Below are 24,104 nucleotides of genomic sequence, written 5' to 3' on the forward strand. Positions count from 1 at the left end.
AGCACGGCCGCATGAATGATACCACATCAACAGGAAATAGAACAAGCACATCAGCATTTTCAAAATAAGTCACTAAGACAGACTATATACACACGTGTATTTATGAACAATTGTTTACATTAGATCAGTTAGTTCAGTTACTGGGATATACACATTAATTGAGATATTCTAAATCAAACAATTAAACATTAAATGCACTAACCTAAGCAACAAATATAGCTCCGCTGCACTCAGTGAACTCAACCATTGAAGAACAAAACAGGAAAATATCTGGATGCATAAAACTAAAATTGAAGCAGAAAATGAACTGGTTTAAATTCCATAGAATGAGTTGTTTTGGACTTGCTACCGCATTTATCACTGGCTTTTATTGAGATGCACTGAACAGCATGGCTATAGACTCTGCTTCAACATTCTCCTTTGTATGTCAGATATCTTGACCTTTGACATCATTTCTCTTGTGAAATCAGAGGTTTCTTGTTCGAAACAGTTTGCTGAATAGTCCTCTGATCCTAACTGGCTGTGCTTGGTGGGACCAACCCATCTGTAGTGCAGAATAATGGCTGCTGTCGTAGTATTGCTGCCATCACCAGCAATGCACCTTTTCACCATATTAACGTTGTTTTTAACGTGGCTTCTACCTGAAGAGTTTATCATTGACGCTCACACAATGAATGACCGGAAACTTCCCCTTTCACGTCATTTCTGGGCGACTTCGGACTTGCAAAATTTAACATCAAAATATGCTTATTTTGTGTCACAATTGTCTTTTATCATGTCTTTAATCCTAATCTCATGTCAACATGTAATATTAACATGTAATATAATGTTACTGCCAAATTTCTTCTATATTAAGATATTTTATTAAAATTTCTGCATTTGTGGGAAAAGCGTATCACAGGCACTTTAATTATTCAAGACCTTAACTAGGTTTGCCTACAAATTGATGTCTCAGTTTCCTGTTCTTTGTTGACAGGATTGGCACCTGTTGTTATCCTCTACTGCTATAGCCCATCTGCTTCAAGGTTGGACATGTTGTGCCTTTTGAGATGGTATTTTGCATAGCTTGTTTGCCCTGTTGTCTCACATCATTGAGGCATTTTGTACACACACCCACCACTCACTGGAGATTTTGTTTTACAGACCATCCTCTAAATCCATCAGATGGTTGTGCTTGAAAATGGCAATAGATCATGAGTTTTTGAAATACTCAAACCAGCCCATTTGCCCCCAACAACCAATCCAACTTCAATGTCCCTCAAATCCACTTTTTTTTTTAACAAGGCTGAAATTGAAATGCAGACAGACATCACACTTTATGCATCTAACTTTGTCGAGATGCATAAATGCATTTAAATGCATTTAGCCAATCACATGCATTTAGCTGCTGCCATGTGATTGGCTGGTTCACTCTTTGTGTAAACAAGCACTTGGACAGATGTACCTAATAAAAGAGGCCAGACAGTGTATTTAAATTTTATTAAATAATACTGAAGTGAAAGTGTTTTGTAAAAATAATTTTGTAATTATTATCAATAAAAGCAATACATGCAGAATTTCTCAAATCCTTCGTGGTGAAGCGGCCATTCAACATGTCTTTAAATAGCATTTTAAAACAGCTGCCTCCTTTTGACACCTGCTCCTGAATACAAGTCAGCATTTCTGACATTCAGTGTTCCTGTGTTGTGAATAAAGGTCTGTGTTTACCAAACCCACTGGAGAAAGCCAACAGTTTATCAATCTTAGCATGGATCTTTTCATTTCTCACACACAAACATAGTGAAATATATTACTGTGGTATTTTTCTCTAAATATAAAAAGACTACCAAATAGCACTGTTCTGTTCAAACTTAAGATCCTTCCTCTATGTACCTTTTGCCAGTATTACTCTTACACATATATAACATTTGCATTAAGTAAAAGGTCTCTATTGGTTTATCCAACTATATCTGCTCATTCATTTTAGCCTGAGTTTTGAATACGTTTAGGATTTACCACACACAAATTGACACTATCAGTTTTACACACATATAAACTGTTGTAATACGTATGTGTAAAACAAATAGTTAAAGGCAAATTTAATCTGAGACTAAAACAGACACTAATCCTCATCCTAATTAAATGAAAATAAAATATGTTTTACCGCAGAAGAAGTCGTGCCCTGCAGTGAATAAACATCAGTCTTCCTCTATCCTGAATTCTTCATCTTTCCCATGTGTTGAAGTTATGTGGGATGAAGTGTTTGTGTGGCTGGGTGAACCCAGCATGATATATTAAAATGACAATAGGATTCAGCTTACTTTGCCAAACACTGATGCTCTGATATCATAGCTAAATTAGTTGGCATATGCCTAGGTAATCCATGTAAGGAAGCACAATGCCTGATGAATGGAAGGTGTAAGTCATTGAAATAACACTACAGAGAGCTGCCAGGATGGGTTTATGGAGGTATTGAAGCCAAACATCCCATACACTCCAAAGCTTTGAAGGTCGGTGACCTATCATCTTTCCTTCGAGTGCCTTATCCTCCTTAACTGTTTGATACCCTAGCCGACTGACAATCACAGGCCATTCCTTTCCTGACAATGCAAGTTGCATCTTAGATTTTTTTTAATAATGGTTTTAAAATTGATAAACAAACATAAACAAAAAGTGCAATAGTCCAGTCTAGCTTCTATCATAAGAGGTTGATCTCTAAAATCAAACCTTATTTACCTCATAGTGCCTTTGAAAGGGTGATTAACTCTATTGTTACTTCTAGACTGGATTACTGCAAGTCTCTCTATACTGGGAGGGACAACTCTCTACTTCATTGTCTGCGGCTGGTCCAAAACGCTGCTGTCCATCCAGAAAAAGGTGATGTGACCACATTTCTACCATATTGTCCTCCCTGCACTGGATGCCTGTACATTGTAGCACTGTTTTTTTGGTTTTTACATGTCTTAATTGTCTGGCAACCTCCTTACATGTCAGAGCTTTTTTCTTTGCAAAAAAGAAAGGAAGTACTGTTCACCACAATGTAATAATATAAGATCTGAATGAAATCCTTTACTTTCATTAGTTGCATAGCAAACTTAGCATCATGATGCAGTAGGTTTTCAGTGCTCAGCAACAGCACACACATACTGCGCACAGTTCAAGTTAATTTGTCTTAATAATTAAGTACAGTCTACATGTAATCTCTTTAAATACATTTTGCCCTGGCTGTCTTTAGCAGTACATAAAATAATAATCATTTTGTTTGCTATAAATATTCTAGTACTCAGTAGTTCTAAACAAGAAAACAATATTTTAACATAACCTAAACCAATTACTGTCATGCTCAGTTTTTTTGGAGTTATGTTTTGTTTACCTTTTCTTTGTTAAGTGGTTTGTTTATTACTTTCATTTTTTGGGTTCATGTGTTTGGTTTTCCTTTCGATTAGTATTTCCCCAGATTCTGTTTATTAGTCTAGTTTCTTGTTTACCTTCCCTGCTGTCAGCCTCACCTGTGTGTCATTAGTCTATTCTCCTCAGCTCCTCGGTAGCCCTGTTCAACACCTGTTTCATATTTCATCTGATTACCTGTCACCCATTTTCCTTGGTTCACACTCCTTTCTCTCTCAGTATATATGTCAGTTCTACCATTTTTGTTATGAAAGAAAAGAGATTCTCAAATTTACCATGCTGCTTCCAAGCATTTTTCTGCATTCCGGTTCCGTTCCACAACCCATTATGACAATTACCTACAATAAAATTAAAGTCCTTTGCTGAAGGCAGGGACAGAAATAACCATTAAATAATCCAGATTATCTGCACTTTGAGCCTTTGTAGATAAGCCTAAGTGCTTAAGAGTAAAAACAGTCTCTGAGGTCAATACACCATGAAGCACAATTCCTGAATGGAAAATTCACATTAATGATAAAAATTATGCATATATTCTGTGAACTGCATAGTTTTAACATGCAAACAATTTGGTCTTTATTATTATATAATAATTATTATTAAGATTAAAGCTCAACATATCACCATTGCACAAATATGGGGTAAAATAAAAATGTAAAAAATATTTATACACCAAGAACCACCATTCACCAAGCACCCATCATTTTTGGAGTAAGGGTGCCACCGGTACAAGCCACGTCGTATAGGAACTTACTATCAAAAGACACTTTAACTCCAAATTAAGAATAAATAAAAAAACACAAAAAAAAAAAACCACAGTTGCCAGTGTCTTACTTTATCCTTTTAAACATTCCCATTCTTTTTTGTCCTATGCTCCTACTGCTTATGAGAAATTTGCCTTATTTTGTTTTAAATTATGATGTACTGAATAATTGTAGCCCTTTCCATTTTATTAATGAAAACATACTGTATACATACCGCATTTGAATTGCAGCATTTAATTTTCCCTATTTTTAGCATCACGAACTCACATCTAAGATATTTGTGATATATCAAAAATCGTGGCTTGATAACTGTAAATCATAGGCTATACAAAACACGGAACTAATCAGAAAGTTATGTGTGGTGGAAATATATTGGTGTGACTGAACTGGGGGGGTTGCAAGAAGTGTCTTGGACAGACTTCATAGAGGACCAAAATTAGCTCCTAAACCATGCCTTACATTTCCTAGTAAAGACAACATAAAAGCCCAGAGGATGGCCCAGAGTTATGCCTGTTGGATGATTCTTTTGTAGAGTCTCCACTTGAAGACTTCTCTAGAGCCAGGAGACAAATGCGTACAACGTTAAGCTGGGTAGAAATGACTGTGCAGAGGAGTGGAAAGGCTCAAGTGTCATCTAAAGCCCTGGATTAGTAAGAAAGGCAAGTGTTAAAATAACTTTTAGATTCATGTTGTTCTTCTGGACATTTTCATCAACAAATTTCATCAGACTTATACTTTTTGTGGTGACAGCCGTGTTAATCTGTGGTGTTAATCTGAGCATTAGAAAAAATGCAGTATTGATGATTGTTGCTGCAGTAAAATACAATGGCATTCAAAGTTTACACACTCATTTTCTGTTCACTTTGAGTTTTAATGATGCACCTGAACCATTTTTCTCAGAATGAACTGATTTGCATAAGTTTGGCTTGTGTATTTTTTTTCCCAACAAGTCAGATTTGTACATACAGTTTTAAATATAGACATACACTTCCACTGTTATTTGGTTAAAGATCTCATAGCAAGCTGATGAGGGACCACTCTGTTTTTGACCATTCTTCTTGGTAGTGTTGGTAGGGTTCATTTAAACTGGTTAGTCTCCTGCATCACAACCAGCTTTTAGTTGTAAATTTTAGATAGCGTTAAGATATATCTGGGCCATTCCAGAAGCTTAATGTTAGCCTTCTTTATCCATTCTGAAACTAACTTTCATGTGCGTTTTGGATCATTGCCCTGTTGGAACACCAAAATGTGTTCAAGATTCAACTATCACTGTCCATTGTGATGCAAGTTTACATTGCCATGGAATGAGAGAGTGCCAATCCAAAAAACAAAACCTAAAGTCAGCACATTAAAGCTGAAAAAAAAAGTACAGATAAATACAAGTTTCTGGAAATGTTTTTGTCAGACAAGAAAGAGTCAGACCTTTTCGGCCACAATACCAAGAATGTTTGTAGGAGTTAGGATTTCAAACCTAAAACCACCGTATTCATGGTCAAACATGGTGGTGGCAGCATCATGCTGTGGGGCTGTTTTGCTGCCAGTGGTGGTGGTGCATTGGACAAACCAGGCCAACATGCTGTAGGAAAGTCCTGACTTCTCAACTATACAGACAAAATATTTGTATCTGTGGCAGGAAACAATAAGTTTGAGGGAGAGGTCAAATATTCAGTGAGAAACAAGCTAAATCCTATTGTAAATACAAAAAGGGGGTGGTCAAAATGCAGCTTGCTAAAGAACTTTTAACTAAATAATTGTTAAAAGTATGTATATATTTATTAGTATGTTATATTTTGATTTCACAAAAAAACTGTTAAAACTTATCATTAAAAGTTGGCCTGACAAATGGATTGTCTACTCAATCAGCTACTAACTAGGTAAGATATGAAGGATATTACACATTCATTGATCAATTGTGGATAGTATAATAAATGACAAAAATGCAAAGGTCTAATAAATAATCATTTGGGGCAGAATTGAAAAATATCAACAGCATTTTAATCACCAAATATATAAACATTTAAATATCTATTTCATAATGGGACTGACAAAATTCATCCTTTATGTTCTGACTGTTTCACGCTGCCTTTACAAAATGCGGTGGCATTGGAGACTGGCACAAAGAGAGGAAATGTTCCAGAGTAAATATCAACGTCAGCAAAGTTACAGCAAAAAACAATCTTACTGTTTGTTTCTCAAAAAAAATCAGAGGACATAAACATACAGGGTATTTTATTATATATCCATTTATACCTTCTGTACCCTCAGAAACTTTAAATACATTCAGTTCCTATCTGTTATTTGTTGACATGTTCAACTTATAAAATATCACATAAATAAAAAAACAATACTAAAATTTTATTTAACATTAACAGACAGAATAAGTGGTTGTTCTAAAGTGTGCCTTTGCCTTATTTTCATATACAACCTATAGATGCATAAATAACTTTCAGTGTTTCACATTTAATTTGAAGATTTGTTTCCCACATAAAAACAATTTTCATGGGCAGTATGTTACTCAGAACCTTACCTTCTCTGTTCATTCATTAGCTGCAAAATACATAAATCGCCTATATGCCGTCAGTCCCTGTAGGCTTCACTGAAGTCACACTTTCAGCTTCATCTGCAGCCTCCTCTTCCATGCAGTTTATCTAAAAAGGGTGTAGCCACATAGCTGCATAGCTGGATGCAGACTTGAATGTAAAATACTCATCAGTATCTTTGTACACATATCTGTAAAGTGTTCAAAATATCATGCAAGTGAATACCAGTCATTTAAAATAAAATACCTTAGCTGTGTCAACATTGCAATGTAGGCTGCTAAGTACCTCAAACTCTCTTTCTGTTACGTTACAGAAGACCTACAGAAGATCTTTGTTCTTCAAGTCCCCGCCATGCTTGGGTCCAGAAGAGATGCAGAACAGTTTTTGTTTAAGTAAACACTTGTTCATTTAATTCAGTCTGTCGCAACGGATATGCAAATCTTTCCAATAGATGCCTAATATACAAACTGATGGTGCGCTGATGGGACAAAGTAGAAATCTAGAGTCTATTCTTTAATTTAAGCCTGAACCACAGTGTAGAAATCAATGAAACAAAGCAGGATGGCAGCAAGGTTAGTTCCTGTCAAGTTCTGTCCATCTGAAAACCTCAGGGGGGTTCCTGCAGATTATTCTCTTGCTGTGCTTTTTCCCAACTGTGCTCCTTTTACAAATGTTCAAAATGAGCATCTTTTAAAATCCCTGGAACCAAGGAGTCATTTTATAGCTGGACTGCTCCAATTTTCCAGGGTGTGTTTCATACTGAATATCCACAGCCAAGATTCAGATGCTCCTGTAATCCAAAATGACGAGTGCAACAAGGCACTGCGGGATGGAACACCAGGCTGACTGAGAAAAACATTGGTTTACAAACACTTTTTTTGAAAAATCTTTTAAAAATATACCCCAGATAAGTCGGCAGCCAGATCAAACAATGACTTAAAAAGACAAGAAAGCATGAATCACTACAGGAGATTTATTCTGGATTTCACCATGTGTACTTTAACCTCTCATCTCTTATCTGCAATATGTTCTCTTCACGTTGGAGGATGTTTTCCATTCATCAGCTAACAATTTTTTCAGCGCAAAAAATGTTCTTCCTTTACGGTGCAATAACAAATTTTCAGGTATACGTAAATCTTCAGTTGATGTAACCTTAAGAGAGGACAGAGGATGATATTCTTATGATATTAAAACAATGTTTTTGTTGTATCAAAAAACATCAAACCCAAGTTTTTATTATCAAACTCAATGTTTTTCTTGGGGTTTTGCAAATAGGTAGAACCTCTGTTTAAATACTGTCCAATTAATGTGTGTTTATTGGCGGTTGTTGTTTGCATTATAGGGTTTACTGTTAGATCTAAACCTTTCTCAAACTATTGTAGTATTCCCTGGCTGTACTATCCTTGTACTGAGGAGGGTTGAGGTTGATAACGTATAAATGCTGCGACCAATGCCCTAAAAGCACAAACGATAATGCTTTTATTTGTGAACATTGTCTTATACTGTTATACTGTTCAAAAAGTCTTTACTTAGGTTTCTGTTAAGGTACACATAATAAAACAGAAGCCTTCTGCCACAGTGAATCATGCCAAACAATTAAAATCAAGAAAGAGGTTTCAAAAAACACGTTAATCATACTGACAACATATTGTTAACACCAAAAGCTGTCTAAGCTACATTCTTCATACAGAAGCATACACAAGTGCATAAATATAAAATTGACAACATTGTGACGACACAAGTTACAAAAATATTTCTTAGAGTCCCACCAGTCACACAGCTGACGCATAAAACATGTTGGCCACACACTGACATTAGCTACATCAGTGAAACACATTGAGAATTACTCATTTTGATCATAGTACGAACATCGAGGGTCGGTATAATAGCATTATTGCAATCAATGTTATAATTTCTGTGCATTAATAGTTAATAAAATCGATCTCCTGTTGTTTGATTCTACCTTCTTGGACAACATCTAACAGGACTGGAAGCACTTTAAAACCCCGCGAGTAGCTGTGAAGCATTTCAATAAAGCCAATGGTTAATCTTACAACACAACAAAATGCAAAGATGTTTCTTTACTGATATGTATCGTGAAATACATGTCCTTTTTTTTTATTATATTGACTTTTCCCAAGCATTGAGAACAATAGCTTTGTTGGGATGAATCTGGCTGAATGTAAAGACATAGAAGATGAAGACATGCTTTGGAGAAGAGAGTGAAGTCAATGAGAGTCCTGTCATGTTTGAACCACAGAACAATACTGAAACTGTCTTAACAAAGCTCAGAGGTGGAGTCAAAGACACAGGAATGAATGTGAGGATAAGACCCAGATACACCATCATGTAAAAACACCCGTAGCTGCAGCAGCTTTCTGTACCTTACGTAAAATGACATGGACAAGGACTGAACATGCACCCAGAAACATGGACAAGGGAAATATGGTACGTAATTTGTTTCAAAACCCATGCATGTGAAAACCATAACTTTGCAGATTTATATTTTCATACTTTTCAACCAGTAAAAGTTCTGCACACTTCCAGTGCAGAAATTGGGTTTCATGATCAGATTTTCTTTGCTCAAAGACATTTCAAAGTTTACACTTTACAAATGTTTTCCATGCATGTGTTCGGTTATATAACTGATTTAGTTTTGAAACTGACCAAATGCCACAGGGGTAATTTTAGGACAACACAAGCAACATCTGAGAAAACAACAGCTGGATGTCTAAAGTACATCCAGCCCCCGACTCTTATTTATACATTTACAGGCTTCAGGGATGATAAATGCCTTAGATCAGTTTCTGTACAAACAAGTGTAAGACACAAACGCTGCAATGCTTTTAAAGTACAGTACAAAGTTGGAATGCAGAACCTTCGCATTTATCGGTATATTTCCATACTTTGCTTTTGCACCTTTTATAATAATCTCAATTAATTGAAAGCATACAAAAACAAGCGAGTTTTTAATTAATTGTTATCCACTTCTTTCAAGGTAAACTTTGACTGCCTCTGTGACATTTTTTTATTTGTTACATGTGGAAAATAGAAATAAAATCTAATATTCTTAACAAGGTTAAGCTGCATGCAGACTCGACACATTTCCCTCCAAACTTTCACATTCAAGCCCTTCAAAAACCAAGAAATATATAAGCAGTGAGGCAAAAAATAAATCTCAGGAGCTAAGCCAGGGCTTTCCACTCAAAGCACAATACACTGTGAGTAGTCGGTGAAAAGAAAAAAGAACGTCACAGTTGCTGTTTGATCTGACCTTCTGTGAATCTGAGCCTAAATCCGAGGACAGGGAACATGTCAGAGTGTTTGGATGTGTGAGAGATGAAAGAGAGGCAGAATGAGCTGAATGAAGAGAACAACTCCTATAGAGGACTGCAATGAAGAACCCCGTCCACACTCTGACGTGTTTTCCTGCCGAAAGAAAGAGAAAAACATATTTTCCCATAGAAAATTGAAAAGAAAATCCTTTCTGAATGTGTCTGCATTTGATAAACAGAACTTTTGTCTTATTTTGGACTATGCAGTATGTCATTTGTAGCACAGAGTTGTTGTTTTGCAAGCTTGCCAAATCCTGTTTTTGACACAAGTCCAAAAAGGGAAGACTGTCCCAATTGTGTACTTTAAAGTATTTTAAAGGCACCATACATTTATGTTTTGGGTTTGACTTGATTCACTTTTGCTGAGATGGGCATTTTTTAACCATATGCAAAGGAACTTTGTTTCTTATTTTGCTGTTGTTCACATTTGAAAAGAGAGACTGTATGACAGAATGACCTGCATCTTCTTCTGTGATGGAGCTGATTTGGTCTTAAGTTTTACTACCATTCAGTTTATTAACATGCAAACATTTTGCCAACAAGGAGAGATAGAATAAGCAAGCCACATGCAAAACCTTCAGTACTTAAAAAAATATTTGTTTTAAAAACAATTTTAAACAAGTAATATAAACCGCAATAAAACAGGTTTCCCCGTTTTTCTTAAAGAAATATCAGTGGATCGACTGTGTGTCTCTCAATCAATGTCTAATTAGTGTGATTAAAATTTTGTAACTCATGTAAGAAGCTGATATCTAATACTTGTTTACTAAATCTTCTTCTGACCAAAACAAAAAATCATATTTTGTTCTGCATAATCTTCCATTACCTGCTTAGAACTTACAACAAAAACATATCGGTTCTACTTACTAAGGCACTGTAGTCAAAGCATGAAGTTGGGCCTCTACGATATCGCGCATTGCTCAGTAGTTCACATGGATTTTCCTCCTGAACTGTTTGCATTAAGTTAAAGAAAATGAACTGGACTCACATTTGAAATGTCCACTTTCAGCTGAGTTAAAAACACCACAGGAAGTATGCCAGGGCAAAAAGGATACACTCCCTCTTGATCTGGGACAGTCTCTCAATTTCACAGGAGCTGCAGGGCAGTGTCTCAGCAACCACAAAGAGCAGGTTGGTGTTTTCTATGCGCTTTGAGTGGAAAAGCCTGTGGGAGACAATGATGGATAGTTAGTAAACCCCATATGGACAGCGCTGGCCTAAGAGCACAGATACAAAATGCACTCAAACATTTTTTCCTCATGCTAGAGAAAGCGCTGACCGTGAGCAGTTTCCGCAGTCCTGCAGGATGTTGTAGGAGTTGGTGGTGTTTGTGAAGTAGAACTGGCTATGGATGGTCACACAGCTGCTTTGTTTTGTCTCATAGCCATCAACAAAGATGTCATCTAAAAGACAAAATGCACAGACATCAAGTTCTTACATTTAAATAGTAAAATGTGGAAATTTCAATGGGTGTGAATACTTTTTGGGGTGACTGTGGCTTAAAGCGGAGACTCCTAGTCTTGCAATCAGAATGTTGTGAGTGCAGCTTTCTTTATTTTGATGGGGGAATGTGGTTCTAGTGTAAAGCGCTTTGAGTGGTCAGTATGAGCAGGAAAGTGCTACATAAATGTAGTCCATTCAAATATACAGTCAAAAACGCCTTGATCTTAAGCATGCTGCTTCAGGCATTGGTGATATCACGAATCCAATTGTAACTACTGAAGCTAAAGTTGTAAAATCTTTGCATTCATAGATTTCAACACTCAAATTGATTCACCTTGGTAGAGCCACCTGCTGTAGACAAGTCCATACAGAAGCTGCTGGAGCACTGACCTAAAAAAGACATGCATAAAAATGGCTTCAGTAAATGAGAAAGGGTGTCTAAAACTTTTGAACAGTAGTGTATCCGGATTGATTTAAAAACTGATTTTGAAGAATTTTTGGTGCTTCTAGTTTTACTTGATTTGCAGAGCTCTCACCATGCCAGTGTGGACGTCCACCACGCCAAGCTCAAGACATCAGCTATGGACGGCTGCAGGGACAATGAAGAGTAAAACAACAGTGCAGCTCACCTACCAGTATCTAAGCCCTGCCTGCATGACTCACCACGTAGATGCCTCTTGGTGCTGCTCCAGTGTGGCTTCTGCTGACCATTTCACATGCAGACTGGTACTGGAAAGACTGTCGACGAGCGAAGATGGAGTTGTTGTAGAGCGCATACATCAGGAAAGGGTCCACATCCCCAAAAAATAGACCAATCTGAGACCAAATGTGAAAATATGATATAATTATTTTGTATTCAAGGTTTTTGCATCATTTTAAACCACTGAAAATAAAAAAGCCACCTGTTTCCAGTGATCTCTCTGATTGGACATGACAAGAAAGCCGCCATCATCGATGAGATAGCACTGCAAGTCCTGCAAACAACACGCCATCGGTTAGACTTCACAGAAAGTCTCATGTTTGTTTCCACCATTGTTAACAGTTTTAAGAAAACTACTTGTCTTCCATGAGCACTTTGTGCCTGAAGGGTGCTAAGTTGTGATCGTTTCATCCATTCTTTGCTGAGAACAGCATCAGAAACTGCAGACTCAATCCTTCCTCTGTGTTAATTGTATAAAATTAAAACGTGCTTCAATTAAATGTCCTTACTGTTGTGCACTTTTTGTCGCTAGTTGTCTGATAGAAACCACAATGAGCTTTAGCGACTCTATAGTGCTGTAAAAAAGTATTTGCTTGCTTACAGACTTCTTGTTTTTTTCCACACTTAAATGTTTCAACAAATTTTAAAACTCGACAAAGGTAATCATGTACTGTAAATACAAAATGCAGTTTTTAAAAATAATGAAATTATTAAGGGAAAATCCAATGCAACCTGGTAAGTGTAAAAGTAATTACTCTGTAAACCCAAAATGACCGTGATAATTGGCAACTATTCAACTCTTGTTTGCTGAAGAGGAGCGTTCTGGTGCTCCATTGTTGTGTTGTGTTCTTGAGCTAAAGGTGAGCAACTGATTGCCAAAGATTCTCAGGATTTTCTTCTGGAGAGAAGAACATATGGTTCTATCAATCACTGCAAGTCATCCAGGTCCAGAGGCAGCAAAGCAGTCCCACACAATCACACTGCCACCACCATGTTTTCCTATCGGTACAATGTTCTTTCTGAAATGCTCTGTTAGTTTTAAATCAGTCCACAGAATGTTTTCGAAAAGGTTTTGGACATCATCAAGATGTTTTTTGGCAATCATGATTTAAGTCATTGTGTTTTGGCTTTAGAACCCACGCAAAGATGCCATTTTCCAGCCTCTTTCTTAGAACATCACTGACCTTAACTGGAGTAAGTAATGTCTGCAGTGTCTTAAGATGTTGTCCTGTGTTCTTTTTTGACCTTCTGGAGTAATTCTTGGAGTAATTTCAGAGGTCTGGACTACTGGGAAGGTTCACCACTGTTCTATGTTTTTTCCATTTGTGGATAATGGCTGTGATTGTGGTTCACTGGAGTCCCAAAGCTTTAGAAATGGCTTTACAACCATTTCCAGACAGATAGATGTCTTTTTATTTCTTCCTAATCTGTTTTTGAATGTCTTTAGATGAGGCATGAGTTGTTGCTTTTTAAGATCTCTTGGCCTACTTCATGTTGTCAGACAGGTTCTATTTATAATTAGGTATCACAGCACTGTGTGGTTGCCATCTCTGAATTTAGGGTGTTTTGTAATCTGACTACCACCACTAGTGAATACTTAAAATGTTGTGCAAATGATTGTTGCAGGCCTAATAACACTTTACAGGACAAAATGACACTGAAAAAACAGGAAGATTAAGGTTACTAATCAAATGTTACTCTAAGCTTTAATGAACCTAAAAAGGTACAGAACATAACAAAACATGCTTTAATCAGTTTTCTTTAGTAGGAAATGTCAGAAGTGTCAATTGGTGTGGCACCAGTAATTATTTCTTAACACATTTCAGCCTTCTTTCAGCGCACTCAAATTAACGGCTGGGCTTCTCAAATATTTTCAGATGTAGGTTGCGCTACTGTGATAAAATATTTATTGATTTTACTATTTTCATTTTTCTAATCTTTACCAAAGTTTCAAAAAAACCTGAGGGTGCTTTATATATGCTTATCTATAAATCACCAAAGTTAAAGGGAATTTATTTTGGGGTCCTCAAATGTAAAATAAAAGCAAACCAAAATAATGTAGAAAAAGACAGGAAAAGAAAAAAGCTTGGCGCTGGTTTAGGTTTAAATGTGTGAAAACAATCCAAATGATTTACTACAATTTAAAATACATTTTAAATGAAGCAAATTATATAACACTTGTATCTCCATCATTTGGTAACCTGAATTAAACAAAAGCAGGAATGTAGATTGTGTTGCTCCTGATTAAGAGATTGCTAATCTGTTCTGCCAGCAGCATTATCTTAATATTAACTATTTATATTAGTCAATGTCCACACAGTGAGCACTGGTGTCAAAATTGAAAAGAAGAAAAGTTCTTACATCTGTGTTTACTTCACAGTCCATCTCACAGCTTCTGGATGGCCCACACTATTCAGGAAAAAACAAGATCAGAACAGTTCTGGTCAATTTTATTTATAGATGTAGAGCACATTTCATACATCGTTTGTAAACTCAATGTTCTAAAGAAATTTTAAAAATAAAAAAACAAAAGAAATGGATAAAAACAACAAATCAAGCACAAGTAAAGCAAGCATATAGAGATTTAAAACAGCACATACAAGTAAGATCACACATCAAGGAAGTGAAAAGGCAGGAGGAAAATGTTTTTTTCCTAAATAAAATACACAAGCTGAGCTAAAGGCTTGAATGTTCTTACACTGTAGTTAAGGAGTGAAAACCATGGGTTTACCTTGTGTGACCCCTGCCGGTTATCCGACACGTTGCTGGCCAGGATTTTAAACTTGTCCACCCACGCCTCCAGGTCCAGCTTCACTCCAATCACTTTATGACAGGAGAAAAAACCAGGTGAACAACAGAAAGAGCAAAAATAGATGAAAATGTTTCAATTAAAAGTTTTCATATTGTGGTTTCATAAAGATCAATGGAAAGAGGTTTCTCACCTGAAGGCTTGAGCAGTTTACCTCCTAAATTGACCTCGACAGCTGAACTAACCAGGATTCCTGTGGTGCCGTTTTCAGCTCCAAAAGGGTCGTCGTCTGCTGTTCACGACAAACACATACACTAACTGTCTTGAGTTATTGTATTTAACGACATTAACAGTGACGATTTTAAGAAAAGAAAAAAACTGAGCTTATACTAACAGAAAGTGGATTGCATAAACCAGTGCCTGTGGCACTGCTGAGGTAAATAATGAAGCCCAGGTTGCTTTGATAGCAGCCTCTAGCTCGTCTGCACTGTTGGCTGATCCTCCTCTTGACCATACTCCAATACCCAAACTCTTGATTGGGCTTTTGCTTCACAATCTATGCAAGGCTGTGGCAGTCCCTGTTGCTTATGATGGACCTTTCCATTACCAGACTTGGATACATGACTTTGTGAACTGCAGGCTTCTTTTGTAATGACCTTTTCAAGCTTACCCGTCTTCAGGAGGATTTACCCAATTGCCTTATGGTCAACTGTCAAGTCAGCAGACTTCTCTTTGTTTTTATAGGTCATAACATAACATTTCAGCGATAAAAATCTTTTTATTAATTGGTCCTTGTAATTTTCTGAGAAACTGCATTTTGGGCTTTCATTAGCTTTAAGTCAAAAATTAACAAAGAAATTGACAAAAAATAGCTGCTTGAAATCAATCACAGAGTGAAATGAATCAACATATGAATTTTACTTTTTGAACTATTTAACTAAAAAAGGAAACTTTTCAATATTCTACTTACTGGAGATGCACATACTTGAAGACAAACGAGAGCATTTTGCTGTGATACTCACAGGGTCTCAGTGAAGGCTTGAACATGTAGCCTTTATTATCCAGGCTTCGTCTGTAGTAATCCGAATTAAACGGTTCTGGGTCCTCATCCCACAACTCAGCCGCTCTATGGACCAGAAATGATTAACCATTTTAAAGCAAAAAATCAGTGCTCATATTAAACATTTCTGCTTCTGTTGCTAATTTTACGCACATGTTGGGAAAAACACGTGTTATTCCTCCATCTGTGGATGCAAAAACAGCCAGGAAGCCATACCTGTAATTTTTAAGTAGTCAGCATTAGTTTGTTTGACAATGGTGAGTAGGGTTCAGTTTTTTTGTGCACTGTGTAGCTAACTCACGCATTCAGATCCTTGTTCTTCCAAACACGAGAAGCAAGCTGACCAATTATCCTGGAATCCAGGATAAGGTTGTGGATGAGAGCTTGGTCACCTGCAACAAGAAAAAGAGACCGATTATCTCTCTTGAGTGTGTCTAAAGCCAAGAGTGAACTGCTACAGTCTGTGCACTCACATTCATCAGACTCTGGGGAGATATCAAGCATGAGAGAGAGGAAGTTTTGCAGGAACTGTGTGTTGTTATCAGAAAGCTGAAGGTTCTTGCAGTATTCCCTGCAGACACAAAAGCATAAATGAGAATAATTCTTTTATATAAAAAGAAATCAAAGAAAGTAAAGACGGTCACCTTGGAGCCAGAAAAACATGCCCGGAGGATTCAAAGGAGCTCGGCAACAACGACTGCATATCTAAAGTACAAAACAGAGATGCCTCATTTACCTCTCCTTTCTGTTGGTTATCATGACATTTAACACAGAGCAAACAGACTCCCTGTACTCACACTGGAGCTGCAGCATCACATCGCTGAGGTCTGCCTGGATGTAGTAGTCATTATAAGGAGGTAATACCAGACCAAGGCTGCAGGTGCCAGCATCCCGACAAAGAAAAAATGGAAAAAATCTGTATTACCTAAATGCATTCATTTCTATATATATACAGTACAGACCAAAAGTTTGGACACATCTTCTCATTCAAAGAGTTTTCTTTATTTTCATGACTATTAATATTGTAGCTTCACACTGAAGGCATCAAAACTATAAATTAACACATGTGGAATTATATACTGAACAAAAAAGTGTGAAACAACTGAAAATATGTCTTATATTCTAGGTTCTTCAAAGTAGCCAACTTTTGCTTTGATTACTGCTCCGCACACTCTTAGCATTCTGTTGATGAGCTTCAAGAGGTAGTCACCTGAAATGGTTTTCACTTCACATGTGTGCCCTGTCAGGTTTAATAAGTGGGATTTCAAGCCTTATAAATGGGGTTGGGACCATCAGTTGTGTTGTGCAGGAGGTGGATACAGTACACAGCTGATAGTCCTACTGAATAGACTGTTAGAATTTGTATTGTGGCAAGAAAAAAGCAGCTAAGTAAAGAAAAACAAGTGGCCATCATTACTTTAAGAAATGAAGGTCAGTCAGTCCGAACAATTGGGAAAACTTTGAAAGTGTCCCCAAGTGCAGTCGCAAAAACCATCAAGCGCTATGAAGAAACTGGCTCACATGAGGACCGCCCCAGGAAAGGAAGACCAAGAGTCACCTCTGCTGCGGACGATAAGTTCATCCGAGTCACCAGCCTCAGAAATCGCAGGTTAACAGCAGCTCAGATTAGAGAACAGGTCAATGCCACACAGAGGTCTAGTAGCAGACACATCTCTAGAACAACTGTTAAGAGGAGACTGTGTGAATCAGGCCTTCATGGTAAAATAGCTGCTAGGAAACCACTGCTGAGGACAGGCATCAAGCAGAAGATACTTGTTTGGGCTAAAGAACACAAGGAATGGACATTAGACCAGTGGAAATCTGTGCTTTGGTCTGATGAGTCCAAGTTTGAGATCTTTGGTTCCAACCACCGTGTCTTTGTGCGGCGCAGAAGAGGTGAACGGATGGACTCTACATGCCTGGTTCCCACCATGAAGCATAGAGGAGGAGGTGTGATGGTGTGGGGGTGCTTTGCTGGTGACACTGTTGGGGATTTATTCAAAATTGAAGGCATACTGAACCAGCATGGCTACCACAGCATCTTGCAGCGGCATGCTATTCCATCCGGTTTGCGTTTAGTTGGACCATCATTTATTTTTCAACAGGACAATGACCCCAAACACACCTCCAGGCTGTGTAAGGGCTATTTGACCAAGAAGGAGAGTGATGGGGTGCTGCGCCAGATGACCTGGCCTCCACAGTCACCGGACCTGAACCCAATCGAGATGGTTTGGGGTGAGCTGGACCGCAGAGTGAAGGAAAAAGGGCCAACAAGTGCTAAGCATCTCTGGGAACTCCTTCAAGACTGTTGGAAAACCATTTCAGGTGACTACCTCTTGAAGCTCATCAACAGAATGCCAAGAGTGTGCAGAGCAGTAATCAAAGCAAAAGGTGGCTACTTTGAAGAACCTAGAATATAAGACATATTTTCAGTTGTTTCACACTTTTTTGTTCAGTATATAATTCCACATGTGTTAATTCATAGTTTTGATGCCTTCAGTGTGAAGCTACAATATTCATAGTCATGAAAATAAAGAAAACTCTTTGAATGAGAAGGTGTGTCCAAACTTTTGGTCTGTACTGTATAAAGATATATATATATCTGCTTGAGCTCACCTATAATCAGTGCCATTGATGGGAGTCCAGGTGTAGCCTCTGGATGCCTCATCGATGTATCGCTGCAACAATACGGGTGTGTTTGCACAAATAATATCAAACAGTTATTCAGTCTTTTTCTACCGCTTCTTCCATAGTGGGTCATGGGGAAGCTGGTGCCTATCTCCAGCAGTCTATGGGCGGGAGGTGGGGTACACCTGGAAAAGGTCGCCAGTCCATCGAAGGGCAACACAGACACACACAGACAAACAACCATACACACACTCATTCACACCTAAGGGCAATTTAGAGAGACCTATTAACCTAACAGGCATGTCTTTGGACTGTGGGAGGAAGCCGGAGTATCTGGAGAGAACCCACATATGCACGGGAAGAACATGCAAACTCCATGCAGAAAGATCCTCGGCCAGGAGTCGAACTCAGGACCTTCTTGCTGCAAGGCAACAGTGCTACCAACATTCAGTTCTTGAAAAATATTTTCACAATCTGTATTATTTGTGAAAGAGTTTTTTCAATCTGATTTTAAAGGTGAGACTCTGTGGAGTTTAGCAGTCGTCGCATTACATGCAGTAGTCAGAAGTATGAACAATCTCAGCAAGAGACTCTGACCAGAGGTATGATACTGACTGCTGATAATTGTTTTGGATTCCACAAAACAGTCTCATTCATTTACATTTATTCAGGGAAGGAAAAAAATCTCGTTAAAAAAAACAATAGATTTTACAAAACCATTGGCGGCGCAATTGTTGGTACCCCTGCTTTCAATACTTTATACATCCCAGTTTGCCAATAGAACCAAGTATAAAAAAAAATGCCACATTTGTTTTAAAAGGACTATACCAATAATTGTGCCACTGGTAATTTTGTTAAAAACAATTATTTATTGAAATAACGTTTTGGTTTCCTATTGAATATACTGATCTAAATAAAAGGTATAAATAATTCAATGTGAAATTATGCTACCTACCAAAATATTAATTTGTTTATAGGTTTTATACAGCATTATAACGTATAAAGAGCAAAAATGTCAGAAAATTTCAAAAAAACATTTCTCTAATACTGTTCTCAAAAAAGACTTTTGTTGGTTTTCTGCTCAACAAACTTGATTAGGTTTCCAATATTAATACAGTTCATGTTTTAGCATCTTCTTTTACATTTTTAGGCTTCCTGATAGTCATCTGCCAGAGAATACTGACACAGCAACACAAATATGATTCTTCAGCTTCAGGTCACTGTCGTTCTAACCTCAAGGTATCCTTTGCAATATTTCTTAGCTTTGAATTTTGCTGACTGATGCGTTTTAACAAATTGGAAAAAGCGATACGTGGCAAAATAAGAGTTGTATTTTCAGATGTCGATTAATTATTCTGTTTCTGGATGTTTGCCTGTCCCACCTATATATCACCATTATATATTTATTTCAGTGCAGAACTACTTCCTATTTTAGCCTGCAGGAATGACAGCATAATCCTCTAACTCATTATGTGTGATGTTTTTTTTCTATCCAATCATTTCTGCAACACTCAGTTTGGATAAAAGTTGATCTGACTTGAGAAATTAAATTAATCTTATGTGGAAAGAGGTTCTAGGGGATGTCACGTAAAAATCAAACGATTTTTCTTCTCATTTCTTAACATATTGCGTGGATAATGAAAGAAAAACAACCTACATCTGCTTACCTGTGTAAGCATCTTGTTTCGTAAGACTACTGCATAACGCTGTCTGAACCATAGTCTATAGTGACACCAAGTGGTAGCCATTCAAATGAAAAACTACAGTAATAAGAAAATTCTGTTTTATGTTAACTATTTATGATTCAGAAGCATAATATTTGGATAGAGTCAGAGGAAAGATTTCTATAATTTTTTCAACAATGGATTGTTGGACAGAGGCAGGGCGGGAGGGATGGTTAGATGGACAAGTGACGAATGAAAGGACAGATGTAGGAATGTAAAAGTTTGGATTTACTTTTAGAAATCGAGATATTTATCAAGTATGCAATGGCAAAGTCTTAAAATAGAAATATTTTCTAATTTACTTACATCATCAACAGACTTAACGAGAGTTTTTATCTGCATTTCCCCTGGTCTTCCATCAATCATATATCGTCGAATCTGAGTAACAAAAGTCAAACAAATTATTTTTTGTCTGATCCCAGAAATGTTGAGCGGTACTGTAGTTACATGTACAAATAGGATTGGAGGGAGACATATTAATTGTTAACTATTAATATGTTGTAATTTCATGTGCTGCTCACCTCCTCTTTATTACTGTCTTCTACCTCTGCATCCAGGAAGTCCAGGGTCACAGGTTCAGGGACGTTCACAGGCTGCGAGGAGTCAAACAGACATCAAATAAGCACCTCCAAATAAAAAATAAAACATGAAACATACGTTTCTCAACGCCCACACATAGGTCACCTTCGGTTGAAGATTAGGATGGAGGAGCAGATATCCATTTGGATCGATGGCAAATATGTATCCATTGGCTCCCAGCTGTTCCAGAGACAAGAAGAGAGTCAAGAGCGTGTTAACCTGCTCTGTTTAGCAATTTAAAAACAAATGTGAAGCTGTACATACATTATAACGTGGTGTCAGTCGCTTTATCTCATCTAGATGTACATCCACTCCCATGACACCTAATATCAGCTGATTCTGGACCAACCATGAAGAAGTAAACACATGATAAGGTTTGAAGCAGAAATACCTGGACTTTTAAGCTCCTGACATTATTTGTTGTTTTTTTCTCAATGAAACAATCAAACTAAACTGCGGGTAAATTTAAAGTTTTGCTACCTGTGAGTTTCCATTCATGGTGAGATTGAACACAGGCAAAGTTCCTGTCACTACCAGGCCAAGACCCTTCAAAGAAGAAGTTTAGAACCACTTACGTAAAATCAAAATATTTTTTCCCCAGTGCAAAAACTGTATTTGCTGTTTTTGATGAAATGCAGTCAGAATCTCACCAGAGCATCCTGATACACATTGGTCCACTGAACCTGCTTGGCCTCGCTGCCTGCCAGAACCATGGGGCGCCCCAGCACGTCCAGGTACTCCTGATGAAACACAGACACAGCCATTGTGACTGGCCGCAGCCACACAATAAAAATCCAGCATCAGGCCACAAACTGGGTGAGCTGCAAAATGAGCATGGATGCTTCAAGTGGGGGATCAGCTGCATCAGAGAAACCAAGCAAACCCACCTGGGTATTAATCCGTATGGCACAGATGGAACGGATCTCAAAATAGTAGCCTGGCAGGCCACAGAGGGGGAAAAACCGACAGACAGAGAGAAAGAAAAGAGAGCGCATGTGTGAGATCAGAGGAAAAACATTGTGTGACTCATGAATATTCCAGATTTGAGTAGATGTTACTTAAAACTGTGACTCAGACACCTAAATCTCACAGAGCAGAGAGCTTGAAGAGGAATATTACACAGCATTAAATGTTAGCGTATTGGCTCAGATCAGACGAAAAAAATCAAAAAAGTCAGCCGGAAGCGTAAAAGCTCCCAAAGAACACAAATTATGGATTTAAAATACTAAACTGGTGCCAATCCAGTCCAATCCAATCCAGTCTCATCAAATCAAATCAAATCAAATCCAGTCATCCGGATTTTTTTTCCTTTTATTTACCTTTATGAAGCTCAGAAATAGCTCACATTGTTGTAAATCAACCATGTTTTTTTATCGGTACCCTACAGTCAAAATCATACTGTATGTATTGTGTGATTATAAATGTTCAAGTTATTTTCTTACAAAATTTTAGATTAATTGCCTCTAAAAACATTGTTTGAAATAATACAGCAGCAAGTCTTGGAATGTGTCTTTACCAGCTTTGCACACCTACAGACTGACATGTTTTTCAAATTTTTCTTTGAATAATAGGTCAGACTCTCAATTGAGTAATCTCTGGACTTTGACAGGGCTATTCCAACCCATAAATGTGGTTTGGTATAAAACATTAAATTATAGCGCTGGCTGTATGTTTAAGGTCTTGTTGTCCTGCTCGAAGGTGAGCCTTCACTTTTTTTAAAGTTTTCTGTCGGGATTGTTCTGTAGCTAGGTCCATCCATCTTCTTATATACTCTGGCCAGCCTCTCTGTCCCTGCTGAAGAAAATTATTTCCTCAGCATGATGCTGCCACCACCGTGTTAAGCATGAGGAAGGTGTGTTTAGGGTAATGTGCAGTGTGACCTTTCTGCCACACAGTGTTTTGTATGTAGACTAAAATGTTCAGTTTTGATCTCATGTCATATTTTGCAGTTGTTGAGGACCAAAGCAGTAACAGGACATTGGCAGATGCATGGTAGATGGATAGGTTTTACGAACAGAATGATGAACTTACAGACAGGAAGGAAACACAGGAACCAGGGAGACAGCAACAGAGAACCCAACAATGAAGGGACAGAAAACAGAAATTTAAATACAACTGAGATGAAAAGAACTACATGGAAAACAGGTGGGTGTTATTAACGAAACACAAACAGGTGATTATCGTGACATTTCATCTGACCAGATCACTTTTTTTGCAACTCCTCCATAGTCATGGGCCTCATGGCAAAGCATTTGCAAACTTTTTTAGATTTTCTTTTTGTAAAAAAACAGAAACTATAGATCATTCTTCTTCCACTTTACAATTATGCACTACTTTGTGCATTGATCTGTTCACATTAAATTCAAATAAAATCCATTCAGGTTTGTGGCTGTAATGTGACAAAATGTGGAAGAAGGAAAGCTGTATGAATACCTTTGAAAGGTGCTATAAGATGCTAGTGTAACTGGTTCTCACACAACAGTTTTTTTAGTGCTCTCCCCTTTTGTATTTGTTTAACAACCAATGGTGTGCAAAATGCATGTAGAACATATAAATTTAAAATTATGATTTTGCATACGAGGTAGATTTTAAAAGAAAATCAAAGGTCAGTAACAAAACTGAAACTGCATCAAGAAAATATTCGCATTGCCTACTTTTCTTTCACATTTGTGTAAAATATTATTCTGTAAATGATACAAGATAATTTTTTTTTTGTTGTGGTTTCAGCTGAGATGTAAAAATCTCAGAATGTGCAATAAATGTAAAATAAATGTGTTATAATAACTAGACAAACATTTTTTTCATTACTCTTTGTAATAGACCATAGAATTCTCACACTCAGTTTATATTCAGTACAGAGTCTAGAAAATGAATACACCCACACACTAAAGTAAACAAAGGAATAAATAAAACAAAGGTTTTTCAGTAAATTTGTAAAACTGAGCATTTGTAACCGTCTCCCTCAAGAGTTTAAAGCTCTCCTACTTAGCAGAAAAATATTTAAGTTTATGCTGTTTTTCTCTGCTGTTGTCTAAGCCCTGTATCAATATTCATATTGATGTTGTAAGGTGATATTGTTCTAATCCTAAAAGATTCCATTTAAATGTATAAAAATATTTTTGAGTCAATTGGAGTAAAGGAAATCTAGGTTTGTAGGTCCCTTTCTTGAATAATTTAAGATGGACTGCATATTTCTCC

At 37.3% G+C, this 24,104-nt stretch overlaps 1 protein-coding gene across 3 annotated transcripts in view; it reads right to left on the minus strand.

Annotated features, from left to right (window-relative positions):
- Positions 1–6,121: 6,121 nt before the first annotated feature.
- cacna2d2b (calcium channel, voltage-dependent, alpha 2/delta subunit 2b) overlaps positions 6,122–24,104 on the minus strand; it is a 57,930-nt gene continuing 39,947 nt past the window's right edge. For 2 of the 3 annotated variants that reach the window (XM_047347836.1, XM_047347834.1), the window contains 25 exons: positions 21,794–21,843; positions 21,557–21,646; positions 21,387–21,452; positions 21,171–21,245; positions 21,012–21,086; positions 20,849–20,920; positions 20,634–20,705; positions 18,592–18,653; positions 16,773–16,849; positions 16,620–16,680; positions 16,449–16,546; positions 16,277–16,367; positions 16,129–16,191; positions 15,938–16,041; positions 15,109–15,207; positions 14,898–14,989; positions 14,528–14,575; positions 12,369–12,440; positions 12,130–12,282; positions 12,003–12,055; positions 11,801–11,856; positions 11,303–11,426; positions 11,079–11,188; positions 10,891–10,973; positions 6,122–10,117 (listed from right to left, as the gene is read on the minus strand). In XM_047347836.1, coding sequence (XP_047203792.1) covers positions 10,004–10,117; positions 10,891–10,973; positions 11,079–11,188; positions 11,303–11,426; positions 11,801–11,856; positions 12,003–12,055; positions 12,130–12,282; positions 12,369–12,440; positions 14,528–14,575; positions 14,898–14,989; positions 15,109–15,207; positions 15,938–16,041; positions 16,129–16,191; positions 16,277–16,367; positions 16,449–16,546; positions 16,620–16,680; positions 16,773–16,849; positions 18,592–18,653; positions 20,634–20,705; positions 20,849–20,920; positions 21,012–21,086; positions 21,171–21,245; positions 21,387–21,452; positions 21,557–21,646; positions 21,794–21,843 — 2,060 coding nt within the window. In that variant the 3' untranslated portion in view covers positions 6,122–10,003. The remainder of the gene's footprint in view (positions 10,118–10,890; positions 10,974–11,078; positions 11,189–11,302; positions 11,427–11,800; positions 11,857–12,002; positions 12,056–12,129; positions 12,283–12,368; positions 12,441–14,527; positions 14,576–14,897; positions 14,990–15,108; positions 15,208–15,937; positions 16,042–16,128; positions 16,192–16,276; positions 16,368–16,448; positions 16,547–16,619; positions 16,681–16,772; positions 16,850–18,591; positions 18,654–20,633; positions 20,706–20,848; positions 20,921–21,011; positions 21,087–21,170; positions 21,246–21,386; positions 21,453–21,556; positions 21,647–21,793; positions 21,844–24,104) is intronic. The other variant, XM_047347835.1, reaches the window with a different exon arrangement.

Source organism: Girardinichthys multiradiatus, chromosome 20 (assembly GCF_021462225.1).
Source record: "Girardinichthys multiradiatus isolate DD_20200921_A chromosome 20, DD_fGirMul_XY1, whole genome shotgun sequence".
Taxonomy (NCBI): Eukaryota; Metazoa; Chordata; class Actinopteri; order Cyprinodontiformes; family Goodeidae; genus Girardinichthys; species Girardinichthys multiradiatus.